The following is a 20,621-nucleotide window of genomic DNA, read 5'->3' on the forward strand; positions in this document are numbered from 1 at the left end:
AGCAGAGACTGCTGAGCAATTTTAACACAGTAATCGTTTGTTATATTAATCTAGCACGAAACAAATCATTATTTCTCTTTTGCTGAGACTTATATAGCCAAGAAGCTATTTACAGTCAGAAGTCTCAAAGCTGAAGTATGACTGGCTTTGTGCGCTCAATCAAGTATTGTCTTCACTCAGGGTCCATAGTCCAGCCCCTCTTTTCTGAGACGACATAATTACAGTGGCTGGACAGTGAAAAATTGGCAGTGTTAGTATTTTTTTTTTTTTTTTTTGCTATGATTAAGTGCTTTACTAAATTGCATTTCTAATCGGGTATGTGTATAATTACTTGTAAAGTGAAAGTGATGGAAGTTTGAGGAAGCAAAAAGAGAAATTATGTTCATTTAGTGGTTTGGGAGGATTTTTCACCTGGAGAAAACATAATCTAATCTTTTGATCTTAATGGAAACTAAAGCTTGATATAAGCAAGTAGGATTGGTTTCAAAGACATCTTCCAAACCTGAAATAAACTCATTACTACTCTGAAATGAATTGAGTTACATGCTGTCTGAATAAGGGAGAGCCTGCCCATTTGTAACCCATTTTATCAGTAGTTCATAAGCGTTGCATAGAATTTGGTGGAATGTTGAACTGACAGAGGGTTTCAGCACCTTTGGCTTCTAGATCATAGATAAGACCCCAGACCATGTTCTTAGGGATGGTAGAACTTGAATTCCCTCCCCCCCCCCCCCCCCATCTGATATGTTTTGATCGATGTGAAATGAACTTTTGGTCTGTCATGCGAGGTAGGCGTACACGCTATCATTGTGACAGCTGACCATTTTAGTGGCCAACATCAAAACAACTTTAAACACACAAAAAGTTGTGGTGTTCAAAGAATTGAAACCATTTTGAAACAGACTTTTTTTTTTTTTTTTTTTCAAATTTGCTTCTTCCTTTTAACCCAAAATGGATTTCATCAGTTTGGAGAATCTGCTTTGGGTTTCCAAACTTTTGAATCTATTTTTTTTTATAACTTGCCTCAGGTCTACTGGAAAAATGTTTACCCATTTTTCATAGCGAGATTAGGAAAATTAGACTATTTTCAATTTGACGTAAGATTTTTAAATGTCTCCTCCTCGTTTCCCCTCCCTGGTGAATTTTGTCCTTACCAGCCCCAAGGTTCATCTCCTTGCAGGAATCCCTCTGTGCAAGGCCTCCATGGAAGTAACAGCAGTTTCTGTCCCTTTCCAGACCTAAGTGTGCCATCTGCGTAGTGTGCTCGGTCAGGACTTGCCTCAACCCAAGGAAGTGATACCTGCCAGAACATCCATGCCATATCACTATGATCTGAACCATGGTGTTGACCACTGATAAGGTTTTGAAAGGGGCTATGTCATCCATTATAAAGAAAAACAAAAAAATAGCATTACTTTTGAGCTTTACTGATTTTTAATGGTTCAATAAGAAATTATATACTTAAAAAAACCATAATCTATTTATTTATTTGCTGATTTTTATATACCGACATTTGTTTAGTAACCTCACATCGGTTCACAATGAACAGAAACATTGCAGCTGTGCTAAATAGAACGAACATGTGCAACAGTGCTTTACAATAAACTTGTTAACCGGGGGGGGGGGGGGGGGGAGGGAACAGTGGAACAATGGAGGGGAAAAATTAAAATAGTGGTACAAAGCAAATTGTTATCTCACTGAACTTATAAGTCTATAAATAAATAGCATGAATTTTATAAAACACAATTGGAAAAGAGAAAAGCTGGGCAGGAGAGAGAGAAATAGGATAGAAGTCTTATATCCAATTGATGCACAATCGATATGAATAGTTGCCAACAAAAAGTTAGGTGTGGTGAGAGAGAAAAAGGGGATGTACACTTAAGTAAATTAGTGGGCAAGGCTGTAGGAGTGAGGGAGAGAGGAGAGCATAAAGGTTAAGTATAAGCCTGTAGGAAAAGCCATGTTTTCAGTTTTTGCTTAAATTTTATTGGGCATGTTTCTTGTTTTCATGACAAATTGTTGTCATGAAAACGTGATGGGGCAGTCATCTCCTTCCCACTGCTCACCCTCTCCAAAACCCTATAATTCATTGTAGATTGGGCCACTGCAGTGTGATGGAGTTAGGGTCCCTGAATGTTAAGCACTGCAGAAGATCCTGGTGGCACACTGGATACTGTGTAAATCAATAAACATTGAAGTCTTAGTAATAGGATGATGGGAATTATGTTCTGGAATTCTTTGCAAAAACGAGAAGAACCGTTATTGGTTAGATACACTATTTATTGTAAAGCTTATAGACCACTAATCACAAAACAATTGAACTAAGCGATGTACAATTAAAAAAAAAATAGTAAGTTTAAAAAATAATCATATATAAAATCCAAAACATACTTATTTTAAATTTGCAAAATTTCAGCAAATCTGCTTCAGTTAGAGAATGCTTTGATGAACAGATATGCTTATAATTGTTTTCAAAAAGTTTTCACATCTGTCGCAAATTGTTGTCATGAAAAATCTGTCCCATTCTGGGCTACCAAGCTTTCTCCCAATAAAGGTTGGTGCTGTTCTCCTGCAGAATAGTGGGATGGATAAGAAACAAGGACTTGGCCCATAATCTCTTAATGACCTGGAATTTGGTTGGCAACACCGCAGCCTGCTCAAGCACTGTGGCCTCAAGAGTCTAGCAATGCCTTGCAGACAACAGGAGGGTTTTATTGGTTTTCTGAAATAGAACCAAACTTTGTTTTAGGAGATGATGAAATCAAATACAATACAAAACAGACAGGGTACTACCCAATATAGTCTCTCCTCTTTTGAACCACCAAAGTTTCTCAAGTTGCGAGTTATAACTTGTATCATACAGCATTCTATGGTTTCCCAAAAAAGGCTTTTGTACATCAAACTGGTATATGACATTTAGTTAGTGATGTACATTGACACTTTTGATCAAAACAATAACTTGATCATTTTTGTTCAGTGCAAATAAAAACTATTGTAACATCTCAAGTGATCAGTCTGTCCTATCATTTCCACTTCAGCGCCTGTTTTACAGCAGTTCAAATGCAGATAACTGGCATTTGAGCAAAAATTTCGAGCTCATTCAGAAAGCAGTACTTATTTTGATGAAGAAATTCAAAATTGGGTCTTCTGTTAGCTAACTTAGCTCTCGTGATTCTTGGCTGCTGATGTTCCCAGTAAGTCTCGAATGTTGAAATTCCAGGTCTTAGGTATGAGGCACTGGAAATAAATGGCAAGTCTCCAGTCCAACATTGCACCCTGCTATGCTTGCTTCGGGGGCCACTTTAGACTGTAACCTTAGCAAATGGACGATTGTCTCAACATATACATTTAAAATGGCTGCCCAAACAAAATTAAAGGGGAAAATTGGGGAAAGTCCAATAAAAAAAAGAAAAACATCAATTTTATATGATATTTGAAAAGAAAAATTACTGTTCTCTTTTAAAAATGTGCTTTGCTTGGTATAGCCAAAAAAAAATCTAGGGACAGTTTTTTATATATTTTTTTATATATTTGGCTCTCCCGAATGACGGTATATAAAACTCAACAAATAAATAAAGAAATATAAACCAGAATGAAACAAAAGTTGATAGTCTTGCTAGTCTCTTCTGTCTTTATAGGTTGCAGTACTATTTTTAAAGATGTGCATGAGCTTTGGTGACCATAAAGGTTCCCTTTCTCAGATGGAGGAGAATAAGAGTTTGGTGGTCCTGGAAGGTCATTTAGAATATATATTTTTTTGGTTGTATTTTAAACTGTGTTCTAATCTACAAAGACTCATGTTTTCTGCTAAACCAGTATAGTTATTACAGATCTAAATGCCTTTTGGTTTACATAAATGCTTCCAGCATTGCTCACTGTAATGTTATATCTTTATTTTCAGATGATGATGTAGACCTGGAAGCTTTGGTGAATGATATGAATACTTCCTTTGAGAGCTTGTACTCTACCTGCAGCATACAGTCGGAAACCGCACCACTCCTTCAGAACGGTCAGCTTGATCGCAGCCAGTTGCCAACCTTGGGAGCCAGCCTGCTGCAACCTGTGCCTCCAAAGCAAAAGGTTCAGAGGTCCCAACCAATGCACATTTTATCAGTCAGGTATGGACAGGGCAAGACTGAGCTGCCTGTACTACTTCAATCATGTGCCTAAAGGCTCTCATCCAGTGACTGGTCTTGAAGTGCTGAGGGTTGAATATGAGTGGGTGTTGGAGGGCAAGCAGTCTCATGCCATCACTTTTTTTTAGATTAGATTATTGGTTCCCAAACCTGTTTTGAGTGCGCTTGGGGGACCTCTTACTAGTTGGATTTTCAGCATGAATATAATATGAGATACTCATACCCTGTCTCTATTGCACTCATGTATGTCCTCCATATTTCTGGATATCCTGAAAACCCAACCTACGGGGGGGGGAGGGTCCCTGAGGACAGGTTTAGCAATCATTGATGTAAAGTAGTACTAGTTATTAATGAGCGGAAGAGGCTGTGGAAAATGCTTTTTTGTAACTGGCTATAGTATAGTGTGAGGTATGTTATGTGAATGTGGTATGAACGGTGAGAATGTGTGTATGCTATTGGGGTTGAGGGGATAATAATGTATAGGATGTTCTCAGACATGTCCATAATGATATCTGATACAGGTTAGTAATATGTAAACATGTAGTTTAACTGGAGTTTGTAATACAAATTGTTTGGACTAAGAATATCACATTTGATACATTGTGATGTAATTTGAAAAGTATACATGCAAATTTGTGTATAAATTTAAGATACATGACTGATATTGTAAAGGTGAAGAGATCCTTATAATATGTGTTTCTCCTAACATTTGACCATACTTTAATGTTGGTCTTTAGTGTGCCTTATTGCATATATTTTACCTTGGTACTCTTTTCTTCGAAGCAGCGAAATTGCTATCCTAAGAACAGCATGCATTGCAACTCTATATAACGGTAAAAATCTGGTCATTCTCAGAATGGATTTTCTGTTCATAAGTAATATAATAAATTATAATCAGCCCATCAAGTTTGCCCAGTTATTCCTATGCACACTGCCAAGGATATATCCCAAATACCAGCCGTAGAGCATGCCCACCTGTAAAATAGCGGGTATCCAGGACAGTCTTGTCTTCCTTATTTGTACTCTTCTGTATTGGGTAATGAGCACACAAGATCCGCACCCCCCCCAGCCCCCTTTTCCTTCCCATGACTAACAACAAAGTTCATGGCTGTTGCCTGAACATATCCTCTCCTAGGACTCCTGTGGCCTTTCTGGATGGTGCCCTACTACCGCCAACCTGCTGCACTGACCTAGGTCAACGTGAAAAGCATGTAGCATGCCAGACAGCCCTGCTTATTTATGTCTCTTGTTTCAGTTGGGACCTCTGGTTACTACTGTACTTGCAACCTGCCAGGCAAAATCGATTAGCAGCTGGGTTCGACCTTCAGGGTTAACTTTGCTCCCATCACATTAGGTGCGCAATCTATATTAGTTACATGAAAACAGAAAAAGACCAAAATGGCCCTTCTAGTCTGCCAGATGTATCCCAGTTGCCAAGCATAAGAGCAAGCAAGGCCAGATTAAGGGCAGGGCCAACAGGGCAATTGCACTGGGTGCCAACCAATAGGATGCTGAAATCTCACCGGGGGGGTGGGGGGTAACACTGAAACTAGCTTGCCTTGGGCACCAACATATCTGTCCGGCTCCGATTGTAAGTTCTTTCCTTATCCTCATCTGAACTCCTCCATACTAGGTGGCTAAGCATACAAGATCCCACCCGTCACTTGTGCCAATTTGAACTCATTTAAATAGTAATATAGAGGTGTGTGAGTAACACATAGCAGTAGTAGTAGGCTGATACATGTTTTGGGTTTGTGAGGGTTGTGATCCATGGGGCAGGGTGGGATCTGGATGATTCAGGGATTCATACATAGTCATAACCTCTTCTCTCATGTGATGGGTCAGGGGAAATGGCATAATTACTACCTGGTTGTGGACTAAACAAGCTGTTCCAAAATGTACATACCAGCTGGCTTCCCATCGTGGAATTCAGTTAAGTGCTCCGCTGGCATTGTGCTGAAAACAGCTGCTCCCTCTGTGCTGAGGTGCTGGCAGTGGGTGGTATGCCCATGCTCATATCTAGTCAGATTCCCAGTAATGGGAAACAAGCACTCTGTATAGCTGGAGTAAGGAGTAGCAACTCGAATAGAAGGCATGCTTATTCTGGGTGCACACTCCATATTGCTGCTGACATCTAGTGGCCAAAATAGTAGACCACAACAGCATAACATTGTGTTTCAACATGAAATCTTTGAGGACAGTGGTTGCATCGGTGGCAAGGAGATTTTGACTGTAGATATGATTTTTTTTTAAAACATATTTCAGCCTGGCAAAAAGTGGAGAGAATACATACGATTGCGGCTTAAGCGATATACCCCAATTGAAGATGTTTTACTGAGAAATTATGTATGACAAGTAAGATTGATTCAAGATCGTATTTGATCCAAACTCAATTAAAGCCCCTGAGGCAGCCACTAGAGGAATGGCGAAACTCAGCTGAATCGGGCATTTTTTACATAAATATGTTAAAAGGACACTTTACATCTATTTCTTTTGTTTTTCCTACACTATCATAGATCACCTTCCTTTGTGTTTCTTGTGTATATGTGGGTGCATATATGTGTGTGTGTGTGTGTGTGTGCATGCGCGTCCCTTGTAAAACACTTTTAAGCCAAGTAATCACCAGATTTTTCAGCCCCAACATTTCACAACCCTGTAACAATATTTTAGGTTCAACCAGATCAAATGCACTCGAAAGATCTAAGTGTATTTTATCCCATCTCTAAATCAGGTAAAACATCCTCCATCAAGGTCTCTGTACTACAGGCCTTCCTAAACCCTCCTTGAGCTGGATCCAAAGCATCAGTGTTTTCCAGATAGGTGGAAATTTTTGCAACCACCTTTTCCATCACCTTAGCTACAAAAGGTAAATTAGATATAGGATGGTAGTTAATACATGGTCTTGGATCCAATTTATCATATTTTAACCAGGGCAAAATCATAGTTTTACACATTTGAGGTACTACCCAGTGTCTAAAGAACAGTTAATCAAACTGAATAAACAGTTCAACACATGATCCAAACAATTTTTGATTAACCACAATGGACAAGGGTCAAGTAAATAACTTGATGGTCTGATTTTGTTTCAGCTCAAACAAGGTAAGACTATTGAAATATATCTGACAAAGGTAAAGCTCAAAGGATGCCAAATGCAATGTGGAAATGTTCCATTTTCTCAACATTGTAACAAGTTGTGTTTTAGACAGATGCTCAGATCAAATTGAATATATGACTGACAGCTCGATACAGTAACATTCAGTTGAAGATTTCTCGTCTGTAACGAGCTCGCTGCGCACAATTCGGACGCGTAAGGCAAACCAGCGATACAGTCTCCAGTTTCGCGCGTCCGTAGCGCTTCTTAAAACAGACGCGTAACCATTCCCCACCCGGCATGTAAATGAACGAATTAGCTGTATAATGAAGGAATTAGCTATTCCCCTCCGATACCGTAACGCGTGCTCAGGTTATCTCATTAGTAACGCACTGTTTTGCCGCGGCCGTAACGTGTTAGTTTACCGCCTCCCCCAGTAGGAGTTAGGACTGTGAGTCTAGTAACAAATCCATCGACACCGCTTAAGACACTCAAAAACAATAAAACACAATTAAAAAAAAAAAAGCGATACAGAGATGATCGAGAACATGTAATGATGTGGGACACATAAAACCTGTCAGAAAAAAAAATAAAAATTTTTAAATACCTGTCGGAGGGCCGCGTGGGTCCCGGCGGGCGGCGGGCGGCGGCGGCGGGAGCCGGGTGGTCGCGTGTTAAATCTAGGCCGCGTGCTGGTGGGCGCCTGTTCCAGGCGGCAGCAGCAGCGGCGGCGGGGGGACACCGTTAGTTCGAGACGGCCGGTGGGCGGCGGGTGGTCGCGTGTTAAATCTAGGCAGGGTCCGCACAGGCGCGCATTCATTCACTGCCGGTGGGGGCTGCCTCTCCGGTGCTCAAGGCAGTCACATGCCGTGACGTCACGGCATGTGACTGCCTTGAGCGCCGAATCGCAGGGGTCGCACAGGCGCGCATGCTGTGACTGCCTTGAGCGCCGAATCGCAGGGGTCGCACAGGCGCGCATTCATTCAGGCGGAGCCGGCGGCTTTCGCCGCCGGCTCCTCCGCCTGGATGAATGAATGCGCGCCTGTGCGACCCGGCCTAGATTTAACACACGACCACCCGCCGCCGCCCGCCCGCCGGCCATCTCGAACTAACGCGTGTCCCCCTGCCGCCGCCTGGAACAGGCGCCCACCCGCCCGCGGCCTAGATTAAACACGCAACCACCCGGCTCCCGCCGCCGCCCGCCAGCCGCCTGGACCCACGCGGCCCTCCGACAGGTATTTAAAATTTTTTTTTTTTTTTGAACACTCAGGTTTTTACATATTTTTGGTATTTTTTTTTTTTCACTTCATGGTGCCTGTCATTTCAAATGTCATTTGAAATGACATTTGAAATGACAGGTACCAGTGCACCCTGGTTACTGTATAGGCGCTGTATTAAGCAGCTATACAGTAAAATGGGTTATGCGGGCATAACCCTTCCCTACCGCTTTAAAGCCGCGGCATGCATTTGCATGCGATTAGAGGAGAGTATCGGGGAGTTAGTGAAGAGAACTGTGCGTGCGGGGAGGAAGGGTGCGCCTGACACTGCCGCACTGTTATTACCGCGGCCTTACAGGATCGACCCGTCACGTGAGGGGTACAAGGCACTCAGTCCTATATTCTATTTGACTTATGCATCTGACTGTAAAAAAAAAAAAAAAAGAGATTCCATCCAACTTGAATCTGATGTGATAGTTCAATGGATTTCCAAGTTCAGCGAATCTGTAGACTAGATCAACTGACTAGAATTTTTACAGAAGCTATGGGTCGATTTTACCAGGAAGAGTATATATGGGGGAGAGTATGTTTGTGAAGAACTAGAGAACAAGGGTTGGATTTTTTTTTCCCCTAGTCTATTTTCCATTTTTTGTGTTGTAATGTCTTTTTTTCATTGTTTGTCAATTTAATTTTATTAGAAATACAAGTAGGTTTAGGATGGAGTAGTGCTTGTAGTAGTGAGCTGCAGGACTAGTCACACTTTTTGCCCACCACCTAGCAAGCACCTCTAGTATCTGAATATGACAAACCACTGCCGTTTGAGGGGAAGTGTCTAGTGCTGAATGGGTGTTCCTGGCTAGTGGCCTTAGAGGAGCTGGAAGAGACAACCCCATGCCGCCAGAAGATCCTGGGTCTAATTCAGACTACCAATAGACTGCAGTAGAGATGTGCATTCGTTTTTGCCGAATTGGAAAATTTCAACGAAATTGTCCAATTCAGGGAGCCCGAAAAGATTGGGATTTTCCCGGTTTTTTGCAAAAATTTGTTTTTCCGGTTAGTGCGTGTTAACTCCCCCTAATGGTTTTTGTTAGTGCGCGCTAACAAAAAGTAACAAAAACTAACTAAAAATCAATTTTTCACGAAAAAAAAGATCCGAACCGAAAAAAGATGTTTTCCATGGCGGCCGAAAAACGAAGAACGACACAAACACAAAAAATGATGCACATCTCTAGACTGCAGTGGTACAGCTCCCTGTAGAGTGTGATGATGATGATGCCTGTCAGGAAGGAGGGTACACCTTGAAACATTGCCCCTGATATTCCACATCAGGTGGCATCACCCAATGCTACTGCCTTTCTCCTCAGTAACAGTTGTGGTCTCTTCTGTGCCACATGTTAATGCCAGTGGGGATGATACAAAATCATGAGAGGTCTAGAATGGGTAAATGTGACTCTGTTATTTACTCTTTCCGATAATAGATTGGGGGCACTCCATGAAATTAGCACATTTAAAACTAATCAGAGAAATTATTTTTCACTTAACACACAATTAAGCTCTAGAATTTGTTGCCAGAGGATATGTTTAGTGCAGTTAGTGTAGCTGGGTTTAAAAAAGGTTTGGATAAGTTCTTAGAGGAGAAGTCCATTAACTGTTATTAATCAAGTTGTCATGGAGAATAGCCACTGCTATTACTGGCATCATAGCAAGAAATCTAGTCAGTGCTTGGGTACTTGCCAGGTTCTTTTGGCCTGGTTTTGACCACTGTTGGAAACAGGATGCTGGGCTTGATGGATCCTTGGTCTGACCCAGTATGGCAGTTTCTTATGATGATCTTATGTTCTTAAATGTACAGATACAGCCAGTATCCTATAGAGCAGTGGTGTTCACTCCCTGCCCTCAAGGGTATGCCTAATGAATATTCATTAGAGATGCACGCACTGCCTCCATTGTATGCAAATTTATCTGATGCATATTCATTAAGGTTATTCTGAAAACCTGACCAGTTTTTGGGTCTTGTGGGCTAGGAGTGAATACCATTGCCATAGAGCAGCAAATCAAGGTAGTTTGGGGTCTTATAGTTTTGTGTGGTGATATGATCAGCTAGGGCTACTGCCCAGTAGAGATGAGCTTCGTTTTTCTGGCTCGGGTCGGGTTTCGGTTCGGGTGCTTCATGGGAAAACTCATTTTCCCACGGATTGTTCTTTGCCAAAAACGAATCTGGAATCTGAAACCAGAAAAACAAAATAAAAAAATAAAAAAAACCAAAACACGAATCAGGGAAAAAAACGCGAATCGGGGAAAAAACCCACCCCAACCCTTAAATTTTACTCTTACACCCCTCCCCAAGACTTACTAAAAGTTCCTGGTGGTCCAGCAGGGACCTGCGAGCGATCTCTCCCTCCATGCCATCGAGCCTGCTATGACTCAAAATGGCGCCGATAGCCTTGCCCTTACGATGTCACAGGGGCTATCGGTGCCATTGGTCAGCCCTTGTCACATGGTAGGAGCACAAGATGGTGCCGGCCGTCCATTGCTCCTATAGCTGGGTTTAAAAAAGGTTTGGATAAGTTCTTGGAGGAGAAGTCCATTAACTGCTATTAATCAAGTTGACAAGGAATGGCCTCTGCTACTACTGGCATCAGTGGCATGGTATCTTCTTAGTGTTTGGGTACTTGCCTGGTTTGGCCACTGTAGGAAACAGGAAGTTGGGCTTGATGGGCCCTTGTTCTGATCCAATATGGCAATTTCTTATGTAATGCTTGGACAAGCATGTTGTATTTTCACACCTGCTACCCCAATAAATTAACCAAGTAGACTTAAGGAATAGCCACCACATATCACTGCACGGTAGCAGCATGGGATCTATTTAATTTTTAGGATCCTGCCAGGTACATTTGACTGGATTGGCTACTGGAAACAGGATACTGAGCTTGTTGGACCCTCAGTCTGACCCAGTATAGCAGATTTGTTCTTATGTTCACCGAGGATGACTGCATGATGGCAGAGCCTGAGGTTGCCAGCCCTGCTTTTGCTGGGGAGACTGTAAGTATTGCTGTGGCTGTCAGCTTAATATCTATTGATTAACTCTGATTAACATCTGATACTGACATCATACACATTCTCATACTTGTTCTCTCATAGAACAGTAGAAGCATTTGTATTTCTGAGGGGAGCAAAGGAGAACTATGATGTCTAAGCCCTCTTTCTAGCTAGGTTACTAAGTGCCATTCTAACTGCCTCCTGGAGAGATGCTGAAGCTGTGGGCATGTTAGCCCCACACACTGACCTTACTGTTGCTGTGGGACATTTTCATCCCTGTGGAAGTCACTATTTTGCATTTCTGGGGAGAGCAGAGAATTGGGATCTTGAAGCCCTGTTTCCAGCTAGGGCTTGAGGTGCGGTTTAACTGTCTAAGCCCCGCCTCCTGGAAAGATGCTGAAGCTGCATGTGCGTTGGCCCTGCCCACTGATCTTTGTCCCTTTAGGAACCACTACTAGGTGGGTCGCCTAAGAGGACAGCACAAGAGGGCTTGCCCCTTGTGAAGCACCTAAGAGAGACCTGAGGGAGTCTGCAGGGGGAGCTGTTTATATGTTAAATTGCACATCCTGATTTGGGTCCTTATTACACCATGTGTTAGAATAAGAATTGCATGGATCCAGAGGGGAGGTAATGGCCTGTGTTGGGTGTGAAAAGGACATTATGGTCAGTTAAAACAATATTGAAGTAGGGTATTATTGTCAGAGACCCGATCGGAAGCCCCCCCCCCCCCCCGCCCCGACGTCACCAGGGGCAGCTCCGACTGTTGAAAGGCGCCCTGCCACCTGCGCCCTCGAACTGGCAGCCCACCCACCACCATTGGGCGCCCTGCGGCACTTCTCCATCACCAAGGGAACAGAAGAGAAGAAAAAAAATATCACCTGAAACTGAAAAAGGGGAAAAAAAACAGAACTGCAATATGAGGGAGAAACCCGATCGGAAGCCCCGCCCCCTCTGACGTCACCAGGGGCAGCTCCGACCGTTGAAAGGCGCCCTGCCACCAGGCGCCATGCACCGTGCATCACGCGCCAAAGGGGCCCTCCCCTTTGTGCACCCCTTAGTGCAACCTGTAGTGCAAATGCCAGTTAATATCTTTGCAATTGAATATCTCTCCTTTTGTTTAATATACTTCCTGTTATCCCTTTTTGCTCAATTGTTAAAAATCCTGCATTTTGAGCTTTTGTAAACCGTTATGATGGCTTTATTGAATGACGGTATATAAAACCCATTAAATAAATAGAAACCATACTGAGGTAGGAAATCAAATGCTTTAGCTTGGATGATTACCATTCATCCCCTGTCTCCCAAGTCTTTAGTGAGTAATGATGAAAAATAGAGAACTGGGCTGTCTTTTCAATTCATATTCTGTGCAAAAGAGTTGGCTGACCATTCATAGTTTAATAAATGAGAAGCCAGCCTGTGTGTTTATCACAGAAACTTGGATGCTAAAAGAAGTCACTCTGCCCAGTTGTGCCAGATAGTGTGTGGTGTTCCATCAACCGAGCAAGGGAAAAGGTGTGTTGTATAATTATTCATGCTGATGTGAACGTGTCATAGGTTGTAATTGCATCTGAAGGCTGTGAGTGCTTGCTTGTATGGTTTCAGGGTTTTAAGCTGATAGGTGTGCTACTGCTCCATTGTCCATAGTTAGGCAACATTTGATAGATTTGTTTGCAAAAATTGATACTAGATCTGTGTTTGTTACCTAACTTATTAGATTTAGGGGATTTTTAACTTGCAGGTGGACTTGATTTCATGTAGACCAGCACTCTGGTGCAGTTGATACTTTACATTATCTGGACCAAGGTGAAACAGTTTTGATAGTATAGTAGACCATGCCATCCTGCTGGACAGATATGAATAGCAGCAGGTCCTTAGATGGATTCACTTTTTTTTTTTTCCCCGTTGTTTCCTCTAGAGCTCTAAGCTGTGAAGTACTACAGGGTTTGTTGTCATTCTTTCAGATTTTTAATATTTTTATGCACCCTTTAAGATGCATTCGGCTTATAATGGATTTTTATATGCCAACAATATTCAGATGACTGTTCCTTCAGAAAAAGATCCATTGTATTCAGTGAAATATTTGAACAGTTGCCTGTCCAAGTACATTTGTAAAGGGGTAATAGTTGTTGTTTGTGATGATTGTGGGAGGATCCTTGGGCTGGTGGCAGATGACCATGCCCACGGGGAAGATCCCAAGAGGGACCACTGGTCAGGCTCAGAGTTGAGAGACAGACACACACTTAGTTCTTTTATTAAACTGTTTTAGAGAACCACCAGAGGTGGCAGTAGTGAGATGGAAGAGCCCGGCTGGGCTGTAGTCCCTCAGAACAGCGATCCCAGGAAGGCTGAGCTGTAGTGAAACTGAGATAGTGAGTAGGCAGAGTATGCAGAGTTCAGGAACAGAACCTTGATGGTAACACTCACACAATAGTCTCTTGGAACAGCCCAGGAGCTGGAATGAAGTAGGCCCTTGAGGAGCGAGTACCTGGTTCCAGGGAACGCTCAGAGAGATATGGTAACTCACTGGTGTTGTAGGCAGCGGTGACTTCCTGGCAGAAGTTATATTCAGTAGCAGGTCCGGGAACGTGGGCCCTCGAGGAGCGAGTACCGGTTCCAGACTGCGACCTGAAAAGCAAGAGAGAGAGCGAGGCCCCCGAGGAGCGGGTACCCCTGGTAAAGTCCGAGGAGACAGAGTAGCAAGGTAAGCGGAGAGCGAATCCCATCCGCAGCAATACCTGGAGGCAGCTAGGCAGGAAACCCTTTGCTAACTCGATTAGCTAGCAAAACAAGAGACCTTAAATATCTGGTGGTGACGTCATCTCAGGGGGACGCCCCTGAGGTTCGCGCCACAGCTGGTACTTGAGTCAGGGCCGCGTCGCACGCGCGCCCTTAGGCCTCAGGAGAACATGGCAGAAGGCAGCGTCTAGCCTGTCCGGGGACGCCGGAGGAGGTTGGCAAGATGACGCCGCGGCAGCCAAACTTCCATCAACCAAAGAGGGAGTCGCCAAAGAGGTAAAGTGGGCGGAGTGGAGACATCGGGCAGTGACGGTCACAACAATAGTCTGGTAATCAACTCTCAAAACGGAGGTCATGGCCATTACTTATACTATCTTCTTTGGGAACTGTTTCAAAAATTGATGGCTTGCAGGTGTCTCCTACAGGTGAGCTTAGGGATTTAGGAGTTACGTTAGACACTGGGTTGACCTTGGAGTCCCACATTTTCATCTGTCATTTGGGAAAACCTTTGCTAAATATATATTTTGCCTTTTTTGTGACATTTCAAAGCAGATTACATTAGGTACTGTAGGCATTTAGATATCCCCAGAGGGCTTACACTCTAACAGGTGAATTTTCAAAGGAGTTGTGCATGTGAATGTAACCTACTATTGTAGCAATTTTTAAAAGCCCACTTGCACAGGCAAAGTGCATTTACATGTGTAAAATCCAGTTTGTGTGTAAATGCTTTTTAAAGTGAGGCCCTAATTTTGTACCCAAGGTAATGGGTAAAATGACTTGCCCAAAGTAACTAGGAGTGTCAGTTAAGATTGATTTGACAATGAAAGCTGTATTTAGACTCACAAATCTTAGATAATGCATTCACTAGTAATAAATACATTAGATTACTTTAACATAGTAACACAGTGAATGACTGCAGACAAAGGCCAAAATGACCCAGCTAGTCTGCTCGAGGTTCCCAGCCCTCGAGAGCCACCAACAAGTCTAGTTTTCAGGATATCCCTATAGAATATGCATATGAGAGAGTTACATGCAATGGAAGCAAGGTGCATGCAAATCTCTCATGCATATTCATTAGGTTTATCCTGAAAATCTGACCTGTTGGTGGCCCTCAAGGGCTAGGAGTGACTACCACTGTCCTAGGAGGTCTGAATCTGCTGCTTTGCTTTGCCAACAATTGGCTCCCAGTGGTCAAAAGGCCTACATTCAAAATCCTTATTCTTGCTTTTTGGGTTCTAAGAGGAAAGGGGCCCCCACAAATGGCAAATAGCTGGACTGTTATGTACCCAAGAGGGAATTGCATTTGGGACATTTTTTGTGGGTTCCTTCGTAACGGGAGCTGTGGCTGACCCAGAATAGATCTAGGGCTTTCTGTCTCAGCCTCGTTTTTATGAAATGTTACCTCTGGAAGTTCATCAGGAGGTGAATTACATAACATCTTGAAAAAGGTAAAGGCTTTTTTCTTTTACCAGCTGAGGATCAATTTCTCCCTAGGTTTATATTTGCAGTGTCCTCAGTTGGTGTTTGTATTTGAGTTTTATTTTTATACTGTTGTTCTTTCACTTTTGTAGCTATTGGTTCAGACAGTCTAATGTAGGAATGCATTGCACACATGACAACAGCTGCAGGATATTTCCAACACATCTGTCCGTGCACAGTGCCACTAGCACTACATAAATGGAGCCAGTGAACGCCCCTCTTATACAGTCAGTAATGATGAGACACTGGGCACTCTATCTTACAATTAGGCTTTGTGGAAAGGTATTGTAGAGACAGACGATTAAAGCAATACTGTAATAGTAAAGAAAATTTGATGTGCAGGTGGTGGTCTCTGCTTTGAACATGTCTGCTCCAGTCTGTTTTCTGCTAAATGTTACAGTAGTGTGTGTGTGTCAATGAACTTGCTCAATCTAGACATAGAAAACCGTCCCTCTGCTTCTCCGGGCTTCTCACAGAGAGCAAATTGAAGGTGGGCAGCGTACATTAGGCAGTCGGGCTATTTACACTGGTAAATAGCAATGAGTGTGAGTCTCTTGGAATGACTTCCAAGACCCACTAAGGCATGAACTAGTTTGTGTTCCTCTGCGGCCATTCTCGGAGGACAACATGGCATTCAGCAATCTGCCCATGAGGCTGAGATTGATCAATAACAAGCTTGTGATTTTTAGATGCTGGCGTGTGCCTGTCCAAGGAGGAAGGGTTAATGTGCTACCAGTGTTCGCAACGTCCCTGCCAACATGAAGGCATCTAACTGGGGTGAATCTATCAATTGTAAAAATTGCATATCTAGACGGTTACATATAAAATAAGAATGAGTGGTGCCAAATAACCTACAAAGAGACAGGAAAAATAACTAAAGCAATTGGCTACGAATGGTACAAAAAAGACCACTTTAAAATGCGCACACACATGACCCTGGCACACCTACACCTCCCTATAGACAGGGAAACTAAATGACTCTGCTTCTTCATTCAGAAGTCCACACCACTACCCACAAACTTGCCCCAAACAAACCCCCACATGTACACACAGCTGTACCTCTGAAAAAAATTAAAAATCCCAGCACCCTATGACTCCCTTTATATTCAGAACCTTGCCCCACACAAACCTGTCCAAGCACAAACATCCAGTCTCCAATATGCACGCTTACATTCCCCCCCCCACATATACATACAGCCCCTCCACACAAAACCTCTACCTATATACCCTCATAATCACATCTGCTACCTCAAAACACATATCCATACCCCCTTGCAAAAAAATACCTCCACAACCCCCCCATCCAAAAACATACATCATACACATTCATGCCTCCAAATATATCCCCCCCCCACATACATTCAGCTATCCCATCTGCACACACAGACATCCCACACACATGCCCCCCACCTATACTTCCTCCTTGTACTCCCATATCCCATATTCCATCCCCACAAATCCCCTCCTCTACAAATCTGTGTTGAAAAGCATTCCCAAAGCCTTGCTGCTCATGCGGCTTCTGAATTAGCTATGTGTGTGTGTGTGTGTGTGTGTGCGCCCCTAATAACTGTTGTGTGTGTGTGTGTGTGTGAGTTTTTTGCATGTCGAATTTTCAGGACATGTCAGAGGTCCAGGAGGATCCTGACAGGTACAGTTTTTGGAATGCACCTGCGTTTAGAAAATAGGCCCCGTGAGCTCTGCATGGACCTTCTTGTTAAACAAATAAATAAAATACAATACATGCACACACACCATACATGTTTACATTGTGGAGATAACTAGTTGTATATGCTAGAAGGGAGTCTGCTAGTTCTTGCCATATATATTGCTTCCAAATCAGAGGCTGCTATGGGAAAGAGAAGAGTGCCTCTGATTTCTGATTTATTCAGTCTACAAACTGCAAGAAACTGTTTAAGACTATTTTGCCTGCACATATGTTACATGCATATTTATTTGTGTGTTTAGAAAATGATCCCATGAATTATTTTTTTTTTCATTGCAGAGAGGGCCGGAACATATTGGTTCATTCAGCTTTTAATTGCCTGATTGCCACGAGCAAATTCAGGTTTCTCAGCACTGTCAGAACCTAGGTACATCTTCTTTCTGCCATGTTGATTGGCAGTAAAGTGTTATGAAACAGAAACACCATGGCCTTTAATTCACTGCTGCCAGGGTTGGTCTCTTCCCTTCGCTCTACTAGCTTTTCGTGCAGCCTGGCGATTAGTAACAGTCCTTCAGCCCGGAAACACACCGCACAACGCCACTGGCCCTTACCAGATGACACACTGCTCAGGTACTGCTGGGACGCCGCCATGTCGATGTCTGCCCTAGTCCCCCTAGGTGCATGCATGCAGCGCCTTTCGAAGGCCATGTGGCGAGAAACTCCCACCGGCTTCTCCTGATGACAGCCAGTCTGGGGGATTGAAGCTCCAGCATTCCAATAGTAACAGGTCTCCTGCCTCGCCTTGCAGTGTGTGTTGCTATTGTTCCTGTGCTTGTCCTGCTTCCTGCATCTCCTTGCTGTGCCTTGACTGTATTTCCTTCCCCTGCTGTGCTGTCTTGTGCCTCCTGCGTGCTAGCTGCCTCCCTTGCTTTGCTCTGGTCCTCTTTGTCTCTTGCCTGCCTGCTCTAGACCTCTATCGACCTCGACTACTGCCTGCCTGAACCTGGTTACTCTCTGTTCACCTGCCCTGATCTCAGCCCGTACCTGGACTTCTGTCTCTGACCGCTCTTAAGGGACACTTCCCTAAAATCTGCCGGCCCCTGGGATCCCAAAGGCTCAACCTGCAGGGAACGGGGCTGGTACAGGTGAAGCTCCCGTTTGTCCCAGCAAGGGAGCGTTCGCCAGCTTTCAGCGAGGGCCTATAGTAAGTTCCCTTATTAGGCTGCATCAACCATGCTGCAGCCCGGGGGCTCACAACCGTGACATAGTAACCTAATAGATGGAAAAGTTTTTTTGATTTGTATAAATGTTCCTCCTGTTTTTCAGATGTTTTCTCTGGAAGTGGAGAGGGATGGATTAGCTTTTAGGACGCTTTGGTACTGTTATCTTTGTTTTTAGAAACAGTCCTTTATGTGAGAAGGAGTTTTTGTTTTTTTTTTTTTTGTTTTTTTTAGACTTTTTTGTTTTCTTGATCCCTGAGGGATTTGCGATAGATATCGGGTTCTGCTGAAACATATTTGCATACAGTGTATTTTGTTGTATTTGTATTGTTTTGTTTGATACTGTTAGTATATTGTGTGTAGAACATTATTTATTGCATTTTATACTGCTACAGTGCGTTTTATGATTATGTATTGTAACGTACATGGAGTATGGGTTTACCTGTAAAAAGATCTGAGCCAAACATCTACTAAAAATTAGATGAGAGAGAAGGAAAATACAGCAACAGATGATTTGTCACTTGAGTAACAGTTACTCAAGTGACAAATCATGTTCTCACACATGATGATTTACGGTTTTGTTTGCTGTCTTTGTGTATGTCCTCTACGGATGTTAGTATATCTGCAGTAACTACTTTGCAGAATGAAAACATGTGATTCTCATGGAAGTACTGTTACATTTCTCATAGATGTGTATTCATAGTTATGCCAAGCTAGACAGGTATATCTGGATGGTCTTCCTCTGTCATTTTCTTTGTATAGTTTTATTTACCCGTATTTTTCGGACTATAAGGCGCACCGGATTATAAGGCGCATTATCAGTGAGCGCCTGCTAAGGCGTCCAGATTCATATATAAGCCGCACCGGATTATAAGGCGCAGCAGTGGCGTAGCGAGGGGTGGGCGGCTGCCAAGAAAAAAATCGCGTTTAAACGCGCTGATGCTCCTCCTCCTTCCTGTCTGTGCGTCCCCGGAAGTAAACGTTGCCGGAGCCGCGTGGGCAGGAAGGAGGGGAAGCATCAGCGCGTGCAGACGTGGAGCAGCACTTGTGTTTACGGACCGCTGCGAATCTCAAGTCGCAGCGGCCCGAGAAGAAGAGGAGGCCCGGTAGCAGGGCCACTGCAGAGTCCATCCTGCGGCGACCCGCGAAGAGGAGGCCTAGAGGTGAGTGAGAGCCTGTGCTTGAGCAAGACAGCATGTGGGAGTGAGAGACTGAGTGTGTGAATGATTGTATGAGACACAGCATGTGACAGTGAGAGCCAGTGTGTGTGTGTGTGTGTGTGTGTGTGAGAGAGAGAGAAATGCATGTGAGAATGAGAACCTGTGTTTGAGGGAAGAAGATGGAGAGAAAAGAAACAGAGTGGCAGCAGAAAAATTCATATATAAGCCGCACCGGATTATAAGGCGCACTTCCGATTTCTGAGAAAATCGTAGGTTTTTATGTGCGCCTTATAGTCCGAAAAATACGGTACATTTTTCATGTTGGTGAGCTTTTTTTAATCGTCATTATTTATATATGGTGCTGTGCAAGAAAAATTGTTGTATTATGTAAGGCACCTGCTTTTATACCAAAATCATTGCAAAATAAGTACAGAGGGTGCCCAAAGGGCTCCCAGCCTGGGTTAAGCTTGATTCTGTTGAAGATGCTTGAAAGTAGGTCTAAGAAAAAAAAACTGCCTTATGATGATAAGAGGGGGTAGGTACAGTGGTCCTTAGCGTAGTATTCTAGTAGCAAACTTGATAGTGCTATGTGTTGAAACATGATTCGAAGATATGGAGTCAGGGGGAAGCGGTTTAAGGGATTAGGCTATGGCAGAGGGAAAGGCACAGAACTGGCATGGAAAAGCAGAATGTCAGCTTGTTCTCCAATGAAACCTGGACCCGCCAACTGCTATTTAAAAAAAAAAAAAAATCCTAAGTACATAGCTGTCAGCCTTCTAAGCAAGAGTGGAGCTAAGATCAACAAACTCCATCTGAATCTCAACAAAATGGAGATTCCATGTATACAAAATATGTATAGATGAATCCCTGATTTGAAAAT

General features: G+C 43.2%; 1 protein-coding gene across 5 annotated transcripts in view; it reads left to right on the forward strand.

Moving 5' to 3' along the window:
• GRB10 (growth factor receptor bound protein 10) overlaps positions 1-20,621 on the forward strand; it is a 510,659-nt gene that overhangs the window by 288,216 nt on the left and 201,822 nt on the right. For all 5 annotated transcript variants that reach the window (XM_029589722.1, XM_029589720.1, XM_029589719.1 and 2 more), the window contains one exon: positions 3,902-4,118. In XM_029589722.1, the coding sequence (XP_029445582.1) occupies positions 3,902-4,118 (217 nt within the window). The remainder of the gene's footprint in view (positions 1-3,901; positions 4,119-20,621) is intronic.

The sequence above is a fragment of the Rhinatrema bivittatum genome, chromosome 2 (genome assembly GCF_901001135.1).
Source record: "Rhinatrema bivittatum chromosome 2, aRhiBiv1.1, whole genome shotgun sequence".
NCBI lineage: Eukaryota > Metazoa > Chordata > Amphibia > Gymnophiona > Rhinatrematidae > Rhinatrema > Rhinatrema bivittatum.